This window comes from Asterias amurensis, chromosome 21, assembly GCF_032118995.1.
Source record: "Asterias amurensis chromosome 21, ASM3211899v1".
Classification (NCBI taxonomy): Eukaryota; Metazoa; Echinodermata; class Asteroidea; order Forcipulatida; family Asteriidae; genus Asterias; species Asterias amurensis.
Window position 1 is genome coordinate 4,395,589 of NC_092668.1, and position 26,059 is coordinate 4,421,647.

General features: G+C 39.2%; 1 protein-coding gene across 1 annotated transcript; it reads left to right on the forward strand.

The window, feature by feature from the left end:
- Positions 1 to 792: 792 nt before the first annotated feature.
- On the forward strand, positions 793 to 26,040 carry LOC139952967 (uncharacterized). The gene is made up of 12 exons (XM_071952315.1): positions 793 to 930; positions 6,460 to 6,538; positions 7,490 to 7,627; positions 8,630 to 8,732; positions 9,637 to 9,714; positions 10,367 to 10,475; positions 11,214 to 11,286; positions 11,789 to 11,865; positions 11,984 to 12,056; positions 12,239 to 12,316; positions 17,488 to 18,166; positions 18,935 to 26,040. Exons 2-12 carry the CDS (start codon positions 6,515 to 6,517, stop codon positions 21,886 to 21,888), a joined length of 4,386 nt encoding a protein of 1,461 aa, XP_071808416.1. The 5' UTR covers positions 793 to 930; positions 6,460 to 6,514; the 3' UTR covers positions 21,889 to 26,040.
- The last annotated feature ends 19 nt before the right edge of the window (positions 26,041 to 26,059 follow it).

Genomic DNA, 26,059 nt, shown 5'->3' on the forward strand with positions numbered 1-26,059 from the left:
ACCACCCACAACCTTGTGACTGCAAGTCCTGCATGCATAGCCCTCCCTTATGGCACACAGTACTTGAAGGCAGTGGACACTATTGGTAATTACTCAAAATAATTATTAGCATAAAACCTTTCTTGGTGACGAGTAATGGGGAGAGGTTGATGGTATAAATATTGTGAGAAACGGCTCACTCTGAGGTGCCATAGTTTACTGGAAAGAAGTAATTTTCCACGAATTTGATTTTGAGACCTCAGATTTAGAACTTGAGGTCTCGAAATCAACCATCTAAACGCACACAACTTTGTGTGACAAGCGTGTTTTTTCTTTCATCATTATCTGGCAACTTCGATGACCGATTGAGCTCAAGTTTCACAGGTTTGTTATTTTATGTACATGATGAGATACACCAAGTGAGAAGACTGGTCTTTGACAAGTACCTATAGTGTCCACTGCCTTTAATTGTCAAAATCGAAAATTTTGGTTTCAACTTCAAAAGCATACTGTGTGTATAAACAATAACATGACCTATTTCGGCCTCTTTTTACACATTTATCCCATTTTCATATTACCAGCTGGTAGAACATAATATCATAAAGAGAAGGGGCTTTTTCATTGTGTTTTGCAAATTTTACTTCCAGGGAAGAGGTGTTTTTTCAAAATATAGAACTGGTTTACTTTTCAACGAAGCGCCCTCTCGTGTTTGAAAAAAAAATCATTTAGTTCAATAATAGTCTGGCAGCGGAATTGCAGTGTTACAATAAAACACCTAGGTTTGTCAATATTGCGTCGGTAGCCAGTCTATTAATTTTAATGATCGGTTGGTTGGTTTTGAATGAAAGAGGTCGGCGGGGTGAGTTAGGTGGTTTGAAACATTAGAAAGTAAGCAGACACGTTTGCAGAAAAGATCAATTTCTCAACCTGGACAAGCTGGATGTTTTGAGGGTAGGTTGTTATAAGAAATGTTAGGTTTGTGTGATTGAAATGACGAGAAATCTGGAATGATTGTGTGTTGGGGGTGATCAGATTGGTGCTCACGCACGCAAGCAGAAAAATGTTAGAATTTGATTTTGGAGTCTTGACATTCAGACATTACATTTTATTTATCATCAGAACTCAGACAGCATGCAGGGATAGTGAGTTTTCCCCACAAATATTGACCGTGGGCAAATGGTTGGTGCATGTGTGGATCATGGATTAGGCAGTTTCATCAAGTTGATTTTACGTGTACCAAAACACACACACACACAGCCCCGAAAAAAAAGAACGAAATATATTAAATCATAACTCACATTTTGTACAACTCACAACTATGAGACTTGACAGCAGGCAGGAGCATTCTCTCCCCGTGCTTACATTTTAAAAATATTCGAAATCGGATGAATAGTTTCGGAGATATTGTAAAAAAAAGAGAGCAACGACAAAAAAACAGAAGCTTGGCCTGGCGTGCAGCGCCCATTCGTTTGTGCATGACGTCAACTTTGAACCCCGTGGACAACAGATTTCGGAAATCTTCGGAAAGCGCCGAAGAAGCCCGAAGACGGTTTTTTGCGATGCGGGAGCACATGTTTACACAAAATGAGATAACGATTACATCATCGTGTAGCCGATAAAATTCCGCACATCGTACAGCTAGTCGCATAGCTTTTACCATAAAAACCTATTTTTGTCGGCGTTTTCCATTTTTTGAATCAAGATTTCTTCCAGAGACAATCATCAAAATTGAATGCGACTTTGTCAGTGCTAATTCCCATACTTTTAAGTTTAACTTGTGAAAATTTGGTGTAATTTGATTATGTTTTCTCCTCCCGCAGAAAGGTTTTGTTAGACCATTTCATGCAAAGTTGTCCTAAATACGCACGATTGTACATGTACGCGTACTCGTACATCTTCGTGTTTCCGTGATGTGCCACCACAAGAGGGCGTGTGTTACAATAAGTTTGATAGGCCGGGGCTCTAATAATAGAAAGCTGGAAAGCTGCCCGATCTTGTTTCTTTGATAATTTCTACGTTCTGAATTGATAATAACAGACTGCTCATCTTGAGTCAAAAGAAACTAGTATTGTTATATACTTTTAAAGGCCTATACTAATTGAAACGAAAGTTGAACAAAAAAATTGATTGTATAATTATAGCCATTGGTTTTTAGACATTGTCTTTGTAAATATAACAAAAATAATCGATGTATACCAATGCCTTCATCCTCAAGTTTTTTAAAGATTGTTCTAAATTTTTACTGTGTTAATGCTACAATTTTAAATCAAAGGATCAACTGATCTTAAATTAAAGGAAACACCAGTCATAAACTCTTTAATTTTATTCCATTCTGGTTAATTTAATAATGCTATTTGTTGACATAATTAATAAAGAATATTCACACAAACACCTGCAAAACTTAACACATATTTAATTTTTATAGTTAACAATTTCCCCAACGATGCCGCTCCTCAGTTTGATTCACAAAATATCACTTTTTGCCGTTCATAAAAAATCATACTAGCGCCTCAAAGCACAGTTTGTAAGAGATAGAGGGCGCTCGCCTAGTGTGCGCCCTCTATTGCCATAGGCTGTGCACTAAACTTGGCCGTGGCCGATATGAAGAAAAACATAAGAATTGAACTTGAACACGGGTACGTTTTTTTCACGATCCACGCTCATTAAAAACGGTATATCTCTGCAACCAAACATCCGATTTCAAAATTTTAAATTGATTTTTACTTCTAAGAATACACCTTAACAGACCACATCTTGTCAGAGAAAAAATCACCTGCATTAAATTTGACTGAAACTGCCTATATGGATGTGATTGTTTGCCATACACTACTATTAGTATTACTATCTCCTAGCCCCATAAAAAAATAGGGCGAATCTGTTTTTGTGTCCTTCCTTGCCCGGCTGGCCCGGACCATCATGTCCAGTGCCATTCTTTCTTTCATTCGGACAATCCTTTTTCGTGCCTGAAATTGCTGAAATTTTGGATGTCAGACAACTCGTCTGTCGGACAACTCGACCGTTTGGACAACTTGACGGTTGAGACAGCTCGATCGTTCAGACAACTCAACGATGGCGACAAGGCGACAGTTGAACGGTCTACCTCAGTTACTGACATTCGTCTAACCATACTTGCTTACCCTCCACCCTAACTACGGCCTAACCCTAACCATAACCCTAACCTTAACCCCAAGTTCTAACCCTAACCCTAAACTTACACCGTTTGAAGATAATGGTAGTACGTAGAAGGCTTAGTAAAACACTGACAATGTCACAAAAATACGTTTCACATGCTATTAATTTTTCGTCTCACTTGTTGTGACTAGTTGTGACTCGTTTTACTTAGTTTCTCCAAAACCAGTACCTCAGCAAGTATTATTTTAAGGGCAAGCTTTCTACCATCAGTATTTTCAAATTGGCTAACTTTCATGTCAATCTGTGGACATTGTGTTTTGTGTGTCCTGCTTATAAAAGTACCCAAACCCTTTGAGCAGATGGCTTTCAGACATTATATCTGTTAAGTATAAAAGAAGCAGGATACCATTACCAGTCTCACATTGTACTATTGTGACTATGGTAGATCAACCTTAAATTCAAGTAAGCATAATTTTGTTGTGCTTAACTGCTTTTTGTGCTTTTAAGCAGCGCCATGAAATTGAAACCCACTGTCAATGTATAGCATTTCCAGTACTGTTAAAGTGTACATACATTACACACTGTCACAGGCCTTTAAGTAAACACAACCGTTTTATTTGTATGCTAAATATTTAAAGGCTTGATCTTTTACATTACAATCAACTTTAATTCCTTTATCAGTGGGCTATAAAGATAAAGGCATTAACAGGGAGCTGCTTTGTGTGCTAAACAGTAGTCTTTAAACCCAGTAGTCTCACTAATCTACTTTAAAGTCTGTCTGCTTTGATAAATTCTCACAATTTCTTACATTCCCTTTAAAGGCACTGTACACGCTTAGTAATTGTCAAAGACCAGTGTTCTCACTTGGTGTATCCCATCATAAGCATAAAATAACAAGCGTGTGAAATTTTGGCTCAACTGGTCATCAAAGTTAAGTGAGAAAATGAAAAAACTCCCTTGAAAAAACTCCCTTGTTGGACGAATTTGTGTGCTTTCAGATATGAATAAAAGACTTCTACTCTAGCTAGAAGTCTTTTATTATTTGAGTGAGAAATAACCTCTTTCTCCAAAACTACGTTACTTCAGAGGGAGTCGTTTCCCCACAATGTTTTATCAGCTCTCCAATGCTCATTACCAAGTCAGTTTTTGAATTAAGTTGTTTTGAGTAATTACCAAACGTGTACTTTCCCTTTAAAAAGCTACATTGTACAATGTAATGTAGGAACAAAACTTGATTTGGTGTCACAGCCATTCTGTCCTTTTTTTAACCCTATTTCTTTTGTAGGACACAAAACACAATGCCATAGATTTACATTAAAACTTACACAGTTTGAAGATTGTGATGGTAGAAAGCTTCCCATTAAATAGAACTTTCTGAGGTGCTGTAGTTTTTAGGAAATGAGTAAAACATCACAAAAATAATTGTTACCTTACAAAAAGTACCCCAATCCTTTAAAAAAATTATTTAAAAAGCAGTATTTGGATTGTTATGCCTGCGTTCCGCTATAACAGTGGTCTGCTGGTTGCGGTTTTAAAAGCACACAAGGTCCACTCAAAATGCATTAGTCTGACTGGCTAGTTCAGTGTTAAAAAGCAGATCTCTTTTTTATATGAAATACCATTCCTTTTGGTATCAAAAAGTCAAGTGAGATAAATCTTCTCTGGTGCTTTTTAATAAATAAAAACAATTTAGGTTCACTGAAGATTATTGAAAAACTTCTTGACATACTATAATGCCGAACATCTACAGAAAGGGAACAAAGTTACCGAGGCAACTAGGGTAAATTGGTCAGCAGTAGGTCATAAGGAGGTCAGCAGGGACCAATTTTTTTTATTCTGATGGGAAAGGACAAAATAACTTTCTTAGAACACCAAACCATTTTTGGGAAGTCCAATTTGAAGTTCTTGGTTTTGCCAAAGTCACAAACAACACACGATCCCTCCCAAAAAATAAATCAATTCGGGTTAGATATAAATTATATATTTTACAGAATCTAACGTTATGTGCAAATATTAGAGCCCCTGCTACATCAGAAATAAATATATGTTCACTGAAGATTATTGAAGATTTTGCCATCCTAACCTCAACCTTTCTCAACTTAAATCCACCTTGAAAATTATTCCACACAACAGTGTTCTTACTCACATGCCTTCTACAATTTCAGGATTTCATATTTTGCTTGTTGCATTTTTTTTCAAGCATTTCCTTGCTGTAGCTTTTCTACATGTAGTTAAAGGAACACGTTGCCTTGGATCGGACGAGTTGGTCAAAACAAAAGCGTTTGTAACCGTTTTTTATAAAATGCATATGGTTGGAAAGATGTTTTAAAAGTAGAATACAATGATCCACACAAGTTTGCCTCGAAATTGCGTGGTTTTCCTTCTACTGTGCGAACTAACATGGTCGGTCATTTATGGGAGTCAAAATTTTGACCCCCATAAATGGCCGACGTGTTAGTCGACAAGGTAAAAGGAAAACCACGCAGTTTCGAGGCATGTTTGTGTGGATCATTGTATTCTACTTTTACAACATCTTTCTACCCATATGCATTTTATAAAAAACGGTTACAAACGCTTTTCAAAGACCAACTCGACCGATCCAAGGCAACGTGTTCCTTTAACATGTTTTATTGATTTGACTGAGTGGGAGGCTCAGGTAAACCATGGATTTTCTCTTGCCCCTTGTGCCCCCTGTTTTATGAACACTGCTGTTTTGGAAGGGAAGTAAAAAAGTTATTGATTAGGCCATAGAGCAACTAGCTCTATGCTACCTGCCGTTGTTACATAATCAGCTTGTCGGTGTCTTTTATTGATTATTGGATTCGTAGAGTGGCTGTCTGACTGCGTAATTTTGTTTAAATTGTTTAATTCACATATTGTGTACAAAAGAGAGCGCCTAAAAATTTCTGTGGTAATTTTACAGAGGGCTGCAGTTGTGAGACTTTTCTGTATCTACTACTACTACTCTCAGCAATACACAGTGTGTCTATACACCCAGCTTGACCCCTTTATTCCAAATCATTTCATCATTTCAACACTACCAATAAGTAGGTCAGAATTAATTTTCACCCTTTTGTTTGTCTGTCTTTTATAGTTGATAGAAATATGAATGTGCGAAGCGTGATCTGGCACTGTAGTAAGGTATAGAGCACTTAAGAAGGGCTAGGATACTGTGTATGCACAGCCAGCATTTGTTTGTTTAGGTCCAGAATGGGTTTAGACGAGTGTCAATATATTAACGGAAACTAATGATTTCATGGTAGTTGGCCATGAAGCTGTACATTTGATATATCAAGCGACGCCTTTCAGTTATTTTGGTTCAATTTTTTTCAAATTTCTTTTTTGTAGGTGTGTCAGGATGAGGTAACCGTAGCAACTGGAAACTGCTGATACTACCATCGCCATGGCGTTCAGTTCCGTTCTACAGGTAGGTCATATCTAACTGTATGTAACTTGTTTCAGGACATTTGAAAAACCTCTTCAGTTAAAGTCACTGGACACTATTGGTAATTGTCAAAGACCAATCTTCTCACTTAGTGTATCTCAACATATGCATAAAATAACAAACCTGTGAAAAATTTGAGCTCAATTGGTCGTCGTAGTTGCGAGATGATACTGAAAAACAGTAGGGGGATGCTTGATTTCGAGACCTCAAAATCTAATTCTGAGGTCTCGAAATCAAAATTGTTACCAGGTAAGTTTTTATGCTAACCATTATTTTGAGTAATTACCAATAGTGTCCACTGCCTTTAAAGCTACCAGCACAAGATCAAAAGGAATTATTTAACAGGACTGCAAATTCTGGTCCAGTAACACATTTTGAGCTACAAGCCCTCTGCAGTCTTGTGGTACTTCGCGCAAGATTCAAACCCTGTAGCTTAGTGACTGTGAAGCAGGCATGGCAAAGAGGGTCTTTTGTGACGCTTGGTGGCAGCAGACTTACCAGGTAAAATCCATTGTTCTCGGTAATGTGCACATGTTCTAAACTACGTAAGCAATGGAACTTTACCTGGTAACTCTGCTGCCACCTCGCGTTCCAAAGTCTCCCGTTGTTTTTCAATACATACATAACATCAATAGGCAAAAGATAAAGATTGTACACTGAAGCCAAGGTCATTGTCATGGTCAACAAAGTTGGCCATATAATCATGATGGTACAGTGCAGGGCTGACAAAACATAAAAATACGCAAGACATAACACCGAGAGATTAAGCAAATGAGCAACAAAAATAAATTAAGATCAAAAATAAAAGTTGCAGGTTAGGTTGGTCAGTAGACCCCCAAGATGGCTCGAGACGAGCATTCCATATGGAGTAGCTGTACATGTATCACATGAATTCTGATATAACTGTTATTTTGTTTTTATTACTTTTCACAGATGTACCTGGGCTGGGCCAACAGTCTTCTATGCGAGCATGGCATCCTCATTGATGGTTTACATCAACTCAGGGACGGGACGATATTCTGTCATCTTATTGAGCTCCTTACTGGGACACAACTTCTCCCACCAGAACAAGTAAGATAAACACACCGTGTAGACCAAACAATAGAATTTCGAACCAGCGTTGTATAAAGATTCACTTTGTGCATTTCAGTTCTCCCCAGGTTTGTTTTTAAACTGTGGGTCATTCTGGACCCAAATCTTTTGTTGTTTGGCTGAAGGACGTTGATTGAAACAAGGTCTTCCTTGGAAATAATTTCTGTTTGGTTTTTGTCTTGGTTTTAAGCCCTACTGTGTAATCTGGAACATTCTGTATGGTTTTTAGTATTGGCTGTTATTGTGAAACTATTATTATTATTTTTTATAATTGCTCTAGTTATTTTTTGTTGTGGCCAAAATTTGTGCGTATTAGCTTGATAGGCTAGTTTGTTCATGGGCATATTTTAATGCATAGTTTGTGAATGATGAGCAGAGAATGAAATGTTGCGAGTTTTGTTAATTTATGCCAGATTTTGTTAATCTCTTCTTTTTTTTTTTCTTTTTTTTTTTTCAATACTGGGAGAGGGGAGTTCTAAGTTTACTGTGCTTTAAAGGCAGTGGACGCTATTGGTAATTGTCAAGACTAGCCTTCACAGTTGGTGTATCTACACATATGCATAAAATAACAAACCTGTGAAAATTTGAGCTCAATCGGTCATCGAACTTGCGAAATAATAATGAAAGAAAAAAAACCATGTCACACGAAGTTGTGTGCGTTTAGATGGTTGATTTTGAGACCTCAATTTCTAAACTTGAGGTCTCAAAATCAAATTCGTGAAAAATTACTTCTTTCTCAAAAACTATGGCACTTCAGCAGGAGCCGTTTCCCCACAGTGTTTTATACCATCAACCTCTCCCCATTACTCGTCACCAAGAAAGGTTTTATGATTAATTATTTTGAGTAATTACCAATAGTGTCCACTGCCTTTAAACACACAGTGATCAGTGTATTGGTTAAACCCAATTATGTTTGCTAGAGCATATTACAGAAATGGGTTATTTTTAACAAAGGATGTGTTTATTTTTCCTACTTTGTAGTCTGATCTGTCAGCTTCTGATGATGGCTTTGCTCTGGACACAGTACAAGGTGTTCTGGATTTCTTGTCTGGTTTGGGTGTGAAAGTCAGCGTTTCAGCAAAAGGTAAATTTCATTCTCAGATTTATTAGTAGAAATGTTGGGACGATTAAAGTTCATCGTGTTTCTGTTGTATATTTGTGCTAAATAGCTCTTTACTGTCAAGAATTGCGCTTGAATTGTATTGTGACTGAGTTGATTTATTGTATATTTTTTATTGTATATTTTGTATTGAATGTTTTTCATTGATGGTATGATTAATTGACTGTCGTAGTATACTAATAGGCCTACTTATATTTGAACTGTGATTTATTGATTTCTTTATTGGCTGGCTATTTTATTGACTGTTATGATGGATTGTGTTATAGATTGCACTTCATTGATCTATTGATTTAGGCCTATATGGTGATTAATTGATTGTTGGATAGTGATTGATTGGTTGACTTATTAATTGGTTTACTTATTGGTTGAATGATTGATTGGTACATTTGTGTGTACATGTACTATCAGTGTATTTTGGCCGACTGGTCAAGCACACAGGACTTGAGCTCTGGTATTTCTGATCACATGTTAACCCTTTTAAGGTGCTGTAGCATGGATCTAGCAATGGTTCTGTTAACATATTATGCGCTTTGAGATGCTGGTTGATGAGGTGCTACAAAAACACTAGTTATTGTTGTTAGTGAAGTTTTTTAAAGCTGTATTTATCGATTTATTGAATTATGATGAATTGATATTGATTTGTTGGTTTATTTAATGATCGATTGATTGAATGATTAATTTCTTTAGTTATGTATTTGTCTAGTTGTTTGTTTATTTGTTTGGATATTGATTGGCTAATTTATGTATTTATTGGTTAATTGATTGATTGATTAATATATATTAAATTATTAGTTTATTGATTGTTTGATTGATTAATCAATTGACTTAGTGGTTTGCTAATTAATTGATTTAACTATCCTCTTGACAGGTGTTGTTCATGGTGAGCTGAAGAGTATCCTGGATGTGATGTGGTCCATCATCTTACATTGTACCATCCATTCTACAGGTATGTCACTATAAATGATTGACAAGGCACTCTCAACTTCATGTCTGTCACTGTTCTGTCGTTAAAGAGAAAAGAAAAAGCGGAGGCATTTCATTTTAAAGGTTACAACATTTTTAAAGGTTCCTCACAGGCATAGTGGACTTTTTGGTTGAAGGAAAAGTGAAGCTTTGGTTTTTGGGACGGTTCAATTGGTTTAAAAATGTATACGAATCCCACCCGAGTAATATGCCTGTGAATTCTTTTCACAGAACTCGGGAGAGTACACATCAATGTATATGGGTAAAAAAACGAACTCGGGAGAGTACACATCGATGTATATGGGTAAAAAACCAAATTGAATATTCTTTAGCCCGATGCAAATGTATTATCTGTTTAAATGTATACTGTTAAACTAACCTGTGAAAACACCTTTTCAAAGGTGGTAGCATTTTTGAGATTTTGCCGAAAGGTCCAGAGCAGGAAAAATAATCCATAATTTGAATATATAATCTGAGAAACGAACATGTCATAATTAATTGCTGCTGCAGCTACAGAACAACCCTGTAGAAAGCTGGGCGTAATTTTTTTAAAATCAGCTTTGCTGTGATTTCTAGTCGACAGCCAAAATGAATTTAAATGCTTACAAAATAATCATTTGTTTTTTTGTCCACAGAACAGGCCTCATACCAGCGTACGGTGCGCATCGGTCGTAAGTTACTCCTACAATGGTGCTGTGAGGAGCTGAGTACCAGTATTGATACCAACAAAAGCATGGCGTCTGTGTATGTAGACCACTCAATATTACTCTTGGTTACCAGGAAAGAAGGGGATTTAAAGATGTCAGTTTTTTGGCCGATTTTACCACAAAATTTTGATTTAAAATTCAATAGGTATTTTGATGGGGGTCGAGAGGGAGAAAGTTACAAGCTTTCATTTGAGCCATTGCTCGAAAAAAGTCCGCCAATTATTAGTAGCAGTGAAATAAAGTGCTCAAAATTAGTTGGATTAGTCTGGATCCCGACAATATATCACGTGACCAATTCTTATGTGTTTTATAAGAAACGTTTTAAATTTTTGTCATGGTTCCTGACCATAAAAAGTAAAAGTTAAACTTTTTTTCATTAGAGCGGGTGATACTCTTTGAAATACCATTACTCAAGAAACAAATTTTTTCAATGTTTGGGGCCAAAAATTTGACATAGCATCTTTAAGGAAATCAAGGGAGATTGTTTGAGTAATTGAAAGTAATCTGATTTGATGCATTTTTAGAATAACTGTTTGATATCTTCGGAATTATTGATTAAACGATTGCTTTACTGACTGGCTGATTGATTAATTTGTTATTTGGATTGATCGGTTGGGTGATTGATTGATTATTTGACTAATTTAATTATATATTATTTGTTTATTTATTTATTCATTCGTTTATTGATTGATTGATTTTTAATTTTTTTAATTTTTATTTTTTTACTTACTATTTATTTATTTATTTACTTGTTTATTTATAATTTTATTTACAGATTTGCTGGAAACAACCTCCTCTCAGACCTCCTCGCCAATCACTGCTATTTTGAAAACAACAAAAACAACCGGGTAAATATGATCTTCAGTTTCACATTGTCTTTATCTATGTAATATTTTGTAGAAATGTTATATTTTGAGACAGTACTTTGTACTTACTAGTACTTAATCTCGTAACCTTGTTGAAGGTCATAGGGGCACCACAGCTGTCTTTTTGAAGATGTGCGCCAAGTGGGGTCTCCGCTAATCTCTGTGAGGTGCTGCATGTCAGGCCCGTTCACTCCTGGATGTTGTCTTCGCATCGTTTCCTCTGCCTTCCTTGTTTTCTTTTCCCAGGGACTGTGCCTTGTAGTATGGTCTTTGAGAGAGTCCTGTTGACCGGGTGATGTGACCATACCACCTCAGTCTCCTCTTCTTTACTGTTGCAAGCAGCTCCTCGTATGGTACTATGGCTTGATGAATCCTATTGCGTACTTCGTCATTGGTGATGTGGTCTGTAATGAAGAGTAGTATGAAGTAATTGTTGACTGGAATTGAACAATTGAACTAATGTAGTTTTATTTCTTTTTGACAGGAGCGTTACGTTGTGAATCTCACCAATGGAATCTTAGCCACGGAGGATCATTTTGGAATAACAAAGACACTACTCGGGTATGTTTTTATAACCTAGATGCTCTGCCACCTCAGTGTTGTTTTTTTTTCTTTGGTCTAGTGTGAATGAAGTGTATTTAAGAATTTGTGTACTTATTTCTTTCCCTTTTTGTTGCAGACCGGCTGATGTAATCAATGGTACATCCGATGAACATTCCTTAATGATCTACATTGCTTTACTGCGAAGAAAGGTTTGTATAATCCATCTCTATACTCTACCTAAATCAGGGTTAAAATTTGGGAGAAAAATCCACAACAGCGCGAGTTTTACAGACACATAATAATATTTATAGTCTTTTTGATCGCATTCCCAGGAAGTATGACCAGGCTTTATGTCGTAAAATTATTTTTTCTGTTTGTGTCTTACTTTCAGGCTAACATGTTGACTTCAAGACATGGCACGTTATCCTCGGACGAAGATGAATCTATTAAAATATCTCCCAAGAAACAAGTGAGTAAAAAAAAAAACCATTTGATTTATAAGATTTTAGTAGAAAAAGCTTTTTTTGTTCACCTTTGAGAAAGACTCTGCTTGGGTCAAAACGTCAGGCCTCTAACTATTCTTTTTACTATTTAGTTGAAACTCACAAAATGCTTTGCCAAAATATAACCTCTTTCCGAACAAAATATTTGCTTTTTTTGCTTTTTTTTCTAAACTTGTGTTTGCTTATGCTTTTTTATTTTTATTTTTAATCTTTTAATCTTGCTGAATATTACATTTCAATTTGTTGCAATGGCTTCAATTTCAGCTTCCAAAATTATAGTGTTCATTTTTGTACAAGTCTGATTTGTCTGTTTGGCTTTTTTTGCATATTAACTGAACTTCACGCAATGCTAACATTCGCACGCTAAAACTACTTATCAGCGTCAACGATACAATAGCTCTGTAATGTTTTAGATTTTTAACCTTTAACTCTGGACAAAAGTATTTCAAAACTTACAATTTTGTTGTGGCTTTAAAAGGCCTTACTTGGAAAACCATTTTGAATTTAAAAAATTTTATGGAGACCAAAAGGAAGTATTTGGGCCGGTCAAATTTAACTGGTGCAAATTCGCACCTTTTTCCGCTAACTTGTTGTATTTTTTACCATCGTTAAAAAAGCAAATACATACTGTTATTTTCCAAGCCTTCCAAAGAACACCAAATACTTGAGTTTTGGGATTTTTCTAACGAGAAGAAGTGGTTTAATATTATGTTAACAATTCGATTAAAAGAGGGGCTATATGGTCAATGTCAAGTTTGTGATCTACTCATTTTCCAATAAACAGTCCTTATAGAAATGGAAGACAAATTCAAGTCTCTAACCTAAGTAAAAATAAGTTGTATAATGCCACTTTGATTCTTACCCCTCAAGTTCAATATACAAAACAAAAAACATGTTTGAAGATGTCACATTTCAAATATATGGTCTGTATATTTGTGTACAAAGAATTTGTAGTAAATTTTCTGAATTTTGATGATACAAATCTTAAAAAACAACTCTGAATTTGATCTTTTGACAGGTGTAAAAAAATTCCTCTTTGACCTTTTACACCATTTTGTTGTGAGGTTACAGACTTGATTTGGTGTTTAAACAAACAGGCGGGATGTGAACAAATGACCTTCGTTTTAATGTGACGGTGCTTTACCAACTGAGCTATCTAGCCCTATGTTAACGGTCTCCAAATTTTGTCAGTATTTTTGTTTGTATAAGAGAACTTGTAAGTTTGTTCCCATTTCTTTTCAGACTTTATCTATTGGCAAATGAGTTGATCACAAAACTGAATTTAACCATGAAGTCCCTCTTTATAATGCACAGCTCACCTTTATACAGATAACACGTGCACTCACCAACACACGTACCTTTAGGTTTGCGAGAATACCTAAACGCACAGTAGGTTTGAAAAGCAGAGTTGTTGAAGTTCACAAGACGCCTGTCGGGATTGACAGGGTGGCATCCTGTCCGTTTTGTCCCGACCCTTCCGTACAATCCCTGCATCTTGACGATGCGGTCAGTGAGGTGTGTAAATGAAAACTGCTTTTGATGCCTTCTTCAAGACATTGCTTGAGACATTTTTTCTCTCTCTAAAGTTTCTCCTCAAGTTTTCTTCAAGTTCCATCGCTTGTGGACATCTTTTGAGCTTCAATTTTATTACTCCTCCTTGCTCCTCCAACCTCCCTCCTCCCCCTCGACCCCCTGTACAGGATGGTACAAAGATGTAATCCAAATTTAGCCGTAGCAAAAGAAAACCCCCCAAAATCATATTTTGGAAGCTGTCTGACTTTGAAGAATTCGGGACTCAGTTCCAATTGCTTATCACTGGAACAGGCATAACCCTCTTAGAAGTAGATTCACAAATATTTCTGTGTTGAGTAAAGCCGGGTTCATACCTCAAGCGGGGGTGAATGCAAAGCAAATTTTTGGTGACACAATGATCAGTCGTGCTGATTTTCCATTTATAACGCAAGAAAATTGTCTTCACTTGAAGTTTTCTTGGCTTTACATGTACCAAAGAGTAGATTAGTTGTGAGAATATGGGTTACACTCCCTTGGCCCTGTGTTCCTTTAATCATGTGGTGATCTTTAAACTCTGTGTTCCTTAGCCCTGCTTTCCTTAAGCCCTGCATTCCAATAGCCCTGCATTCCCTTAGCCCTGCGTTCCCTTAGCACTGCGCTCCCTTGGTCCTGCACTCCCTTAGCGATGTGTTCCCTTAGCCCTGCCCCTGCGCTCCCTTAGTCCTGCACTCCCTTAGCAATGTGTTCCCTTAGCCCTGTGTTCCCTTAGCCTTGCGTTCCCTTAGCACTGCGCTCACTTAGCCCTGCGCTCCCTTGGTCCTGCACTCCCTTAGCGATGTGTTCCCTTAACCCTGTGTTCCCTTAGCCTTGCGTTCCCTTAGCACTGCGCTCACTTAGCCCTGCGCTCCCTTGGTCCTGCACTCCCTTAGCGATGTGTTCCCTTAGCCCTGTGCTCACTTAGTCCTGCACTCCCTTAGCCCTGTGTTTCCTTAGCCCTGCACTCCCTTAGTCCTGCACTCCCTTAGCCCGGTGTTCCCTTAGCCCTGTGTTCCCTTAGCCTTGCTTACCTTAGCACTGCGCTCACTTAGCCCTGCGCTCCCTTGGTCCTGCACTCCCTTAGCCCTGGGCTCCCTTAGTCCTGCACTCCCTTAGCCCTGTGTTCCCTTAGCCCTGCACTCCCTTAGTCCTGCACTCCCTTAGCCCTGTGTTCCCTTAACCCAGTGCTCCCTTAGCCGTGTTTCCTTAGCCCTGTGTTCCCTTAACCCTGTGCTCCCTTAGCCGTGTTTCCTTAGCACTGCGCTACCTTAGTCCTGCACTCCCTTAGCCCGGTGTTCCCTTAGCCCTGCACTCCCTTAGTCCTGCACTCCCTTAGCCCTGTGTTCCCTTAACCCAGTGCTCCCTTAGCCGTGTTTCCTTAGCCCTGTGTTCCCTTAACCCTGTGCTCCCTTAGCCGTGTTTCCTTAGCACTGCGCTACCTTAGTCCTGCACTCCCTTAGCGATGTGTTCCCTTAGCCCTGTGTTCCCTTAGCCTTGCGTTCCCTTAGCACTGCGCTCACTTAGCCCTGCGCCCCCTTGGTCCTGCACTCCCTTAGCCCTGTGTTCCCTTAACCCTGTGCTCCCTTAGCCCTCTGTTCCCTTAGCCCTGCGCTCCCTTGGTCCTGCACTCCCTTAGCGATGTGTTCCCTTAGCCCTGCGCTCCCTTGGTCCTGCACTCCCTTAGCGATGTGTTCCCTTAGCCCTGCACTCCCTTAGTCCTTCGCTCCTTTAGCCATGTGTGCCTTTAGCCGTGGGTTCCTTTTAGCCATGTGTGCCTTTAGCCCTGCATTCCTTAAGCCCCTGCATTCCTTAAGCCCTGCATTCTTTTAGCCCTGTATTCCAGTAGCCCTGTGCTCCCTCAGCCCTGGGTTCATTAAGCCCCTGCATTCTTTTAGCCCTGTATTCCAGTAGCCCTGTGCTCCCTCAGCCCTGGGTTCATTAAGCCCCTGCATTCTTTTAGCCCTGTATTCCAGTAGCCCTGTGCTCCCTCAGCCATGGGTTCATTAAGCCCCTGCATTCATTTAGCCCTGTATTCCAGTAGCCCTGTGCTCCCTCAGCCATGGGTTTATTAAGCCCCTGCATTCATTTAGCCCTGTATTCCAGTAGCCCTGTGCTCCCTCAGCCCTGGGTTCATTAAGCCCCTGCATTCTTTTAGCCCTGTATTCCAGTAGCCCTGTGCTCCCTCAGCCCTGGGTTCATTAAGCCCCTGCATTCATTTAGCCCTGTATTCCAGTAGCCCTGTGCTCCCTCAGCCCTGGGTTCATTAAGCCCCTGCATTCTTTTAGTCCTGCGCTCCCTTAGCCCTGTGCTCCCTCAGCCTTGGGTTCCTTTTAGCCATGTGTGCCTTTAGCCCTGCATTCCTTAAGCCCCTGCATTCTTTTAGCCCTGTATTCCAGTAGCCCTGTGCTCCCTCAGCCCTGCATTCCTTAAGCCCCTGCATTCTTTTAGCCCTGTATTCCAGTAGCCCTGTGCTCCCTCAGCCCTAGGTTCCTTTTAGCCCTGTGTTCCTTCAGCCCTGTAAACTTTTCATTAGCCCTCCGTTTATATAGCTCATCATTAGTGCTGGGCGAATAGTGAACTTTTGTTATTCGGATACCGCTGGCCAACTATCCGAAATTAACTGGATACTCGAATAATTTTTTTCGCCACGAGAGGGCGCTATTAAAAAAAATATTAGAAAAATATATTTTTTTTGCCAATAGAGGGCGCTGTTCGTTTGTGAATGAGATCTTATGGGCGGATTGATATTAGTTTTAGACAGTGTCACTCAGTTCATTCATAGAAATTACCGGATCTAATTTAAAGATGGCGATTTGCTTTTTCTTTTGATCGTGATTGACTCTACGTGAAGGAAAATTTGTGTAATCTTTGGACAAATTACGTCAGAAATGTCATTGTTTTAACTCTTCACGGAGGTGAGCATAGTTAAATACTTAATTTATACTGTTTTATGCTGTCTTAACAGAAGTTTCATAAGGATTCAGACGAAACATTTATATCCGTTGTCGCCCGACGTCCGCGGATATTCGGATAGTTAAAGAATATCCGGTTACTCGGTTGTTATTACAGAATTATCCGGTTTGTACACAGGTATTTGCGCCCTATGCGGATATCCGGTTAAGAAAAAAAAGGCATTCGCGGTTACGGATAGGAAAACCTATTCGCCATTAACCGGATATTCGAATAATTCGCCCAGGCCTACTCATCATCTTGGGTGGTAGGATGATTCGTCTACTTCCATTAACCATTTTTTTCTCAATTTGGTTTTCTCACTAACACTGTTTCCTAACAGCTGAACAAGCATTTTCATTCTCTGCTGTGATTACTGAAGATGATGCTCAATTTGGCCTTCTCAACTTTTCTCCCTTTTCAGCTATATCAATCATCCTTTTATTATTTCTTCATAGCTTTTACTCAATTTGCTGTGTTTTATCCCAATACTCACATTTTCTTAAAATAATTTGATTTCATTACACAATAACCAGCCAGTTATGTTAAATTGTTTGTCATTAAACAAACAAACGATTGTTTCATAAAAAGTAAATATGATTCAGTTTTTTAAAGCACTCGTGTTTTTCTTTCCCAACAGTCTCCAAACACAAGTAAACTATCATTTGGTAATTCGGCACACAGTGAGCGCTCTTCCACCACCTTCTCCCATTTGTCCACTCCACAACCTCCCCACAATCGCTATGGCCCGGACCTCTCCTTCTTAAGTTACAAACCCCCATCTGTGGCGTCATCGCAGAGTCGAACGACGACCCAAGACATCACACCAGAGAAAAGCGACTCTGGGATCTCAACATCAGCAGATGCTCCTTCCACTGCATCTTCAAGTCTTCCGAGTGTGACGTCTTCCAGGACCCTGGGAGAGCAGCGACTAGACTGGCGAGAAAACGGAGACGCTGTCTCAGCTGGTAACGCGAGACAGTCCCGCGAAGACAAATACAGTAAGAAAGATACTCCTTATGGGGCTCCATCTTCAGTGAGAACGGAACCAAGATTTCCAGAGAGAGGAGCTGATGATGCTAGAGATATTGTCTCAAGGAGAACAGACCTAAGTCTCAAAAATGTTGAGACGATAAAGAATTCATCCTTCTCAGGGCTTCCTCGTGGTTCATCTAGACCACAAGACATTAAGATACAGGGTAGGACCTCCTCAAGTGGGATGAAAGATACAAGTGAGATGGGGAGAGATGAGCAAGATGCTGATGAGAGGACGAGACGAGGTGAAGCGGTTGATCAGATCAATACCTCTAGAGTACAAGGTTGGTTTAATAGATGTTAGTTTTGCATCAGGTTTGAAGAATATCATTTGTTTTAACCCTTATACTGATGTGTATTTAGCACTGCATACTCTTCTTAGTTCTGTTAACAAAACAAAAATCCTCAGGCAAATCACTCGGCCAGGGGTCGAAATTAAGTGTATTTTCATGGTAGTCAGCAGGGCTAGTTACCAATAATTTTTAGTAGCCCTGATGAGATTTTGGTAGCCCGAAAGACACATTATGTCTCGCGTCACGGCTCAAACTTTACAATACACCATAGCACAGTTCTTTGTTGTTTGTAATGATGATTTTTGCATTGTTTTTCCACTAGCCCGTCGGGCTATCAAACTGGAAAAATCAGTAGCCCGGCTGTAAATCTGGTAGTCCCGGGCTAGCGGGCTAGTGGCAATTTCGACCCCTGCTCGGCTGAGATTCAAACCCACAACCTTTGCATTGCTAGAGCAGTTGTCTTGCCACTAGACCACCCAGCTAGCCCGGTGCTTAGAGGTAGTTTGAATTTTATGTGATAGTAGCGGGTATTGCAATGATTTGATGATTGCATCAGGGAAGAAGAATACAATTTGTTTTTCTCATACACCAATGTCTATTATTTAACTAATCACCACTGTACACAAATATTTCTAGTATTTACCAATAGTGTCCAGTGCATTTTAAAAAGTCTTAAATTAGATTTTTTGAAGTGTGCAGATACTCTAACATTGATGGCTCATCATAAGTCTGGATTTTTTTAATTTTTTTTTTCTGCAGGAAATGGAGTTGTCCTCACCCCTGACGATGAGCTACTTCATCTTCTGGAGACCATCGGCGAGGAGAGTCAACACCTACGCCTGGAGCTGAGTGAAACCAAGCAACGAGAAGCTATCTTGAAGACACAGCTTGAGGAGGAGACGGTCGGCAGTCAGGAGGAGAAAGTCATCTCCAAGCTGGTCCAAGAGCTTGAGATGCTCAGAACTGAAAACCGCAGACTCTTCCGGGAATCGGCGACCTCTAAAAATGCCAACGCACAGGATCGGAAAGCAATGGAGAAGTTGAATACGACCATCACGAAGTTGCAGACTGAAGTTGAGCATTTGAATGCGGAGAATTTCAACCTGAGGATGAAATCAAAGGTTGGGAGTGATGTGGGATCGGTAGAGATACGAAGAGGAAGAGGGAGTGACGTGAAGAGTTTGCCCACAGCAACTGAGGAGGAAGAACGCTCATCAAGATTTCAGGACTCGGATTCTTACGATCTTAAAAGACAAGTTGCTAGGGCCGAGAGTAAAGGAGAGTTCCTTCAAGCTAGACTGACGGAGATGGAGGAAGAAATGACACGGAAACTAAACCAAGCCAGTGAGGATCTGAAGCTCACAAGGCACGAGAATCTACGTCTTGAGAAAGAATGTAAGCTGCTAAGGATGAGCAATGAAACAAGTCACTTGGAGGTGGAGACGGTCGCTGGACGTTGCCGGCGCCTTGAGGAGTATCTTGCCCACGCCCAGAAACGAAACACTCGATTAGCTCAGCAACTTGATGATGAAGCTTTCAAAGCATTGTCTCAAGACAGACGAGACCAAAGTCGTGTAGTGATGGCAAGACTTGAGGAAGAGAGTACCCTCCTGAAGGAGAAACTTGGCTTAGCGGAAGAGGAGAGAGGACTTCTGAAGCATGAGCTAGCTCACTATCGCCAGAATAAGACGACCCTAGATGAAGTCTTAAGAGCTTGGGATGTCCAAACTAGTAAGAAGTTCCAGTCCTTTGTGGATGATTTTAAGCTCCCTATCAATGAGCAAAGAGAACACGAAGAGACCCAGAGGTCCAGGAATCCTGAAATAAAACCCGAGGGGACAGAAGTCAAAACTCGGGAACTTCAGGAAGTAATGCATTCATCTTGTGTTACTTCATCGAGTAGAAAGGAGAATACACAACAGGTGTCTATCAAACAGGCAACAGCCGCCTCAAGTTTACCATCCAAGGCAGAAATTAAGCTGGCTGTTGATGAGGTAGGGTCGAAGGAACTCCAAGCCGCCATTGACGACAAGTACTTACAAACCAGCCCCTCGAGAAGAGACTCTGATACAGAGGTAGACTCGGAGATGGAGTCACAAACCACCGATGATACCTTCTCAGATCTCCCAAATGGATACTCTGAGAAGGCAAGAATAGAAGCAGGAGGGGTTGCTAAGACGGCTTCATCTGAGGCATACAGGAGGCCCAGCTTGGGAGATCTGATTGTAGCTAAATCACAACCTGAACGTAAAGAAAAACCTCCAAACCAAGAAATCCAAGATAGATCAGATTCGGTGATGTTGTCTCGTGTTTCGAATGAAGACAAACTTAATGATCGGGATGTTGCTAAGAAAGAAAGTGAGACAAATTCTATTGTAGGTGCTGCTGAAGCAAACACCACCAGCGTGCCTCCTGCTCGGACTCATTTGACAGGAAGGACAAGATTCAGTGCCGTCAATGCTAGTATTGAAACTCTCAGAGGAATCACACAGAAAGCTAAGTTGGTCCCAGAGAGAACGCTACCTTCTGAGGAAGGTACAATCCAAAAGGAGGTAGGAAAGAGCGATGTCCAGACAAGAGATGCTGAGGGAACACGAGATGGAGATCAAGTTGCTTTGAAGACGGGAGAAGATGATTTGAAGATTGACGCAAACGGAGGAACCGCAATCACAAATGGGTTTGGTTTGGATAGCTCAAACTTGACAACAAACGGAGGTAGTTTTGATTCACAAAGTCTTCCTGAAAAAGATCCCTCATCGTCGTTCATGATTCGTCAGAGGTTAAGCCCAGCACGAGGGCGCTTCTCAAGATGGAGGAGGCTGCAGAGTAGTCGATTCCAACCGGCGCTTGACGGGTCTTACCTCGATGAAAACAGAGTGAGCTCTGAATCTCTTCACAAGATGCCGGCCGATCGAATACCAGACTGGAGAAACCGAAGTCATAGTTTAACCAGCTCTCTGAATCTAAAACCTGCCTCAAGCCTTCCTTCGTTGCATCAGCAAGACTCTGTCCACTCTGAGATGGGATCCAACAGCTTCGAGTCTGAAGAGGAATACGCATCCCTTCCAGACCGCCGCAACATTGTCTTAGGAACAGGAGGGGGAGATGCTAAAGAAACAACCAAAAGAGAAGGAGCAAACAGGAAGGACGTGAGTAAGAAATCTCTTGACAGGGACAGAGGAGATGGGGACACGAGTACTCAAGAGGAAAGACTTGGCTCAAGAGCGGCGCCAGCGGGAAGCGTCAGTAAACCACAGTTCTCATCACCGCAGAGGTTGGGCTTTTTAAGATCCAAGCTCGGCATCAAACTCGAGAGGGAGCTTCTCAGTCCAAGGAGCATGCTGAGAAAAACTTATCTCGATGATACCACCCTGGCTTCTACTACGTCTTGTGCAGATGGTCCAAAGCTACAATCGACCAATGTGAATCATTCGGATGAACGATCAACCAATCAAATGCATTCGTCAAAACCTGAAGCTCCTCCGGTTGGATTATCAAACGGGAAAGACGATGAGACTAAATCCAATGAAGAGAACACCTCAAAGACGCCTTTGAAGACAGAAGGTAAGACGTCCGTCTCACAAATGAGCAGCCCTGATGTCTCGGAGCTTTCTCCTGCATCTTACAATCGCTTCTACAAACATAAGATGTTGGGTGAGAAGGATCAAGAGTTAGCAAACAGCATCATTGATAAGTATCTCAATACATTCTGAGAAAGTTTAGTTGTCAAGAATGCAGTCTTAATTCTTTGAGTGCCACTGCGGTACATGCAGAGTCTATTTTATGTAATCTTAAAGCGCCGTCATGAATACAAGTACAATCTTGTTTTATGCCTGGAAACATTAAAGGCACAGACTGTTTTCATCCTTCATCTAAAACTGCCATTTTAGTACATGTATGAAGTTTGGAAATTTTGTTTTTTATTTATTTTGGGCAGGGGTGGGGATGCCTTTTTTGTACCATATAAATGGACATTTAGTTGTTAAGAGCAGGGCCCAATTTCATAGAGCTGCTTAAGCAAAAAAAATTGCTTAAGCACGAAATCAGCTTGCTTATTTTACACATGTTACTGGCAAAAATTTCATGCCATGTACATTGCTTGTGACTAATATTTAGCTGTTGTTTACTTAGCATAACAATTGAGTGGAGTCTTAGCCGGTAATCTGATTTTTCAAAGCAATGATTTTTTTGCTTAAGCAGCTCTATGAAATTTGGCCCAGTGCATGAACCATATAAAGCTCTATAGTATTTGATTGCATGTTTTGCAGAATTGTATATTAGAATGGAATTGTGCTAAAAGCAAGAGCAAATTAACTTGTTGTTTTTTATTCTTAAAAAGGGCATGTGTAACTATCTTTTTTAAATTTTTATTGTGCAACAGCAAATGCTGTCTGACTTACGAGCTTTTTATTGTACTCAACATATTAGATACTGATATAATTTGTACATTTTAAAAATCCACCCAGTGAAACATCTGTTTAGCCATAGTCTTGGTTCCAAGACTAGTCTTGGTTCCAAGACCATTGGTGTTGCGCGGTCACACACAACCAACGTTCCGATCTATGCACGGCAAAAACTGTACACGCTTGTAATGACCGAACGCCAGCGGTTGCTCTGTTTCTCTGATTTCCGGATTTCTCTCACCATTACAAGCGTTTACAGTTTTTGCCGTGCATAGATCGGAACATTGGTTGTGTGTGACCGCGCAACACCAACGGTCTTGGAACCAAGACTAGTTTAGCCATGGAGGTAGGGTTTAGCAGAATGTTTCCTGACTCAAAAGAACGATCAAATGTTTTGATAATTCTTTAGTTTCATTATTCTTCCTTGGACCAGAAGATCAAACTGTATTCCAAAAAATCCCACCTGAAATCACCTCTATTTTGTAAAAAATATGTAAATTTAAATATATTCCATTCAAACTTCCATTAATGTTGTTTTTTATTCTGTAGGGATACTCTGTATTTTAGTCTGCCTTTAAGTGAACAAAAACAGCTGACAGAGGATGTCTGGGTGTCTGTCAACCATGTCACCCTTGACAACAGCCTATCACATCCTTGCATATGTTTACAAAAGCCTGGACTTTTTACAGGTTTCTGTTTGTAGCAAAGATTATCCCCAAAGATGCAAGACTTGGAACTGGGGCTCCTACAGTTGGAACTAAAAATTTGCTTGAGCACCATTTCAGCAAGCAAATAATTGTTTATATCATTGATAGCATTGGGGCATTAATCTATTGTTGCATCAAAAGAGTTGCTTGCTGAAATGATGTACAGTGCAGAGTTCAGCCCAGATCTTGGGCCTTTGTCATTCTATCATCTTTGGAATGTACTGAGCTGCTCAGCACAATAATCCATCTTGAGCAGTTGAGATTATGGTGGACACAATATTAGGTATGACACTTAAAGGTTTGGGTAAATCTGTCTGTAATTACATGTACACCCAAATCAATCCATGCACTCCTATAGTGTCCATCAAATATCAAAAAGGCTACTGAAAGAAAACATAAAGAATTCATAATGTCATGGTGATTGCCCCATGGTTTGTTTTTTAATCATCTTTTGATACGGATTAAAGGGGCACAACTTGTTATTTTTTTACAAATAACATGAAGTACTTACTCATCACTCCAGTTGAATCTCATGGATACTTTTACCTCAACAAATTTTGTGCTTTAGAAATTTTGTAAAAGTACCAAGTAGAACACAAAATTGCAGCTGTGACTTTGTTTCTTTATAGGAAAGACAAAGGAATTATTGGCATTTAAATTGTAAATAAGTAAAACGAAACTGAAAAGTCAATAAAGACCACGTGTTTTCCTCTTGGTGGTTTACACATCGTTTATTCATGTTTAGAAACGGAATTGACTTATAGAGTCAGTCCAGAACAGATGGTTATCTTTGTACACAGTGTGCTGTTTGTTAAATTATGTGTGGAACGTATTGACTATTGAAATATTTCCAGCTTGTCCAGAAACAAGTTTCGAAAACCAAACACAAATGTACAAAATTTTACATTCCAGTTAATCAGTATTTTTTTATTCAAATTGTTGACATTCTTTTTTGCTTTCCTTTTATAACGTGTTCCAAGTATTCTTTGTGATTTAAAGACAGTGGACACTATTGGTAATTGTCAAAGACTAGTCTTCTCACTTGGTGTATCTCAACATATGCTTAAAATAACAAACCTGTGTGTAAATTTGAGCTCAATTGGTCGTCGATGTTGCGAGATAATAATGAAAGAAAAAAACACCCTTGTCACACGAAGTTGTGTGCTTTTAGATGGGTGATTTTGAGACCTCAAATTCTAAATCTGAGGTCTCAAAATCAAATTTGCAGAAAATTACTTCTTTCTCAAAAATTATGTCACTTCAGAGGGAGCCGTTTCTCACAATGTTTTATACCAATGTAATAGTTAGTTTGAGTAATTACCAATAGTGTCCACTGCCTTTAATGAAGGATGCTGTATGCTCTTTTAAGCTTTGTAGAAAACCAAATAAGTTATTTTTCCCCCTTGTGACTCATTTTGACAGAGCCCATCACAACTACAATGTATGTAATACTTGACAGCTTTTAATGATGGTGGCTAGTCTTACCATCTGGATTTTAAAGTTGAATGTTTGAATTTCCACAGTTATTTTATATGTGTAGCTCATCTTGTTTTACAGTCATGAGTTTTTTTAAAGCCATTATACACTTTTGGTACAGAAAAAACAAAAAAAAGTTCACAGATTTACAAATAATTTACAGGGTTTACAGAAGGTAATGGTGAAAGTCTTCTTTTGAAATATTGTTCCATGAAAAGCTTTACTTTTTGAGAAAACAATAAAACAATATCAATTCTCGATAGCGAGAGCTACAGATTTATTCTAAACATGCACATGTCATGACATGGCGAAATGCGCGGAAACAAGAGTGGGTTTTTCCGTTATTTTCTCCCGACTCCGATGACCGATTGAGCCTAAATTTTCACAGGTTTGTTATTTTATATATAAGTTGTGATACACGAAGTGTGGGACTTGGACAATACTGTTTACCGAAAGTGTATAATGGCTTTAAATGTAATTTTAGTTTGTACTTGTACAGGTTTTGTATTTTTTATTTGTACACAAGGCTGAAAAATTGTACATAAATGTTGAGTAGTTTTCTGTGGATGGAAAGAAATTTCTCCTGTCTTTGTCAAGAGTGGACCAGGGAAAACATTATTTTTCACGAATTTTGAGAAAAAGTGACACTTATTTCATTTTGGTGCTGTGTTTACAAGTCACGTTTTATAGACTCCATTTATAGAGTGAATTACTTATTCTGCTTAATTTAATTATTTTTTATCTATACCCACCGTTTTCTCTGAAAATCTGCAGGTTATGTCTGTTTTTGTCATCGATTCCACTTTTAGGGTAAATTAATTATCACTGTGTAATTTGGATGTATTTTATCTATTCTGTACATCGATTTGCTAAAATATCATATTCCGGTTTTGCCTGTTTTAGAAATGTATTACCTCAAAGTCTGCCCCCTGTGTTCTTGGCAAGAAGTATGGCAGGTGAATTGTAGAAGAGTTTGTATCATCGATCGCTATTGAGTTACATGCTCATTTATGCTGAAAGGTTTTGTCTTAAAGGGAAGGTATAACATTTTGTAACCACTCCTTAAATTAATGGCAATAAAAACTGACAGAAGCTTTCGATGGTATAAAGCATTTTGCAAATCTTATTAATTCGAAGAAGTGAGGTTAAAGGAACACGTTGCCTTGGATCGGTCGAGGTGGTCTTTGAAAAGCGTTTGTAACCGTTTTTTTATAAAATGCATATGGGTAGAAAGATGTTGTAAAAGTAGAATACAATGATCCACACAAACATGCCTCGAAATTGCGTGGTTTTCCTTT

Bases quoted from the DNA above. Each gene is read 5' to 3' on its own strand.
- LOC139952967 (XM_071952315.1), top strand. From the start codon at position 6,515: ATGGCGTTCAGTTCCGTTCTACAG. The intron at 6,539-7,489 runs GTAGGTCATATC...TACTTTTCACAG, and splicing joins CGTTCAGTTCCGTTCTACAG to ATGTACCTGGGCTGGGCCAA. The intron at 7,628-8,629 runs GTAAGATAAACA...CCTACTTTGTAG, and splicing joins AACTTCTCCCACCAGAACAA to TCTGATCTGTCAGCTTCTGA.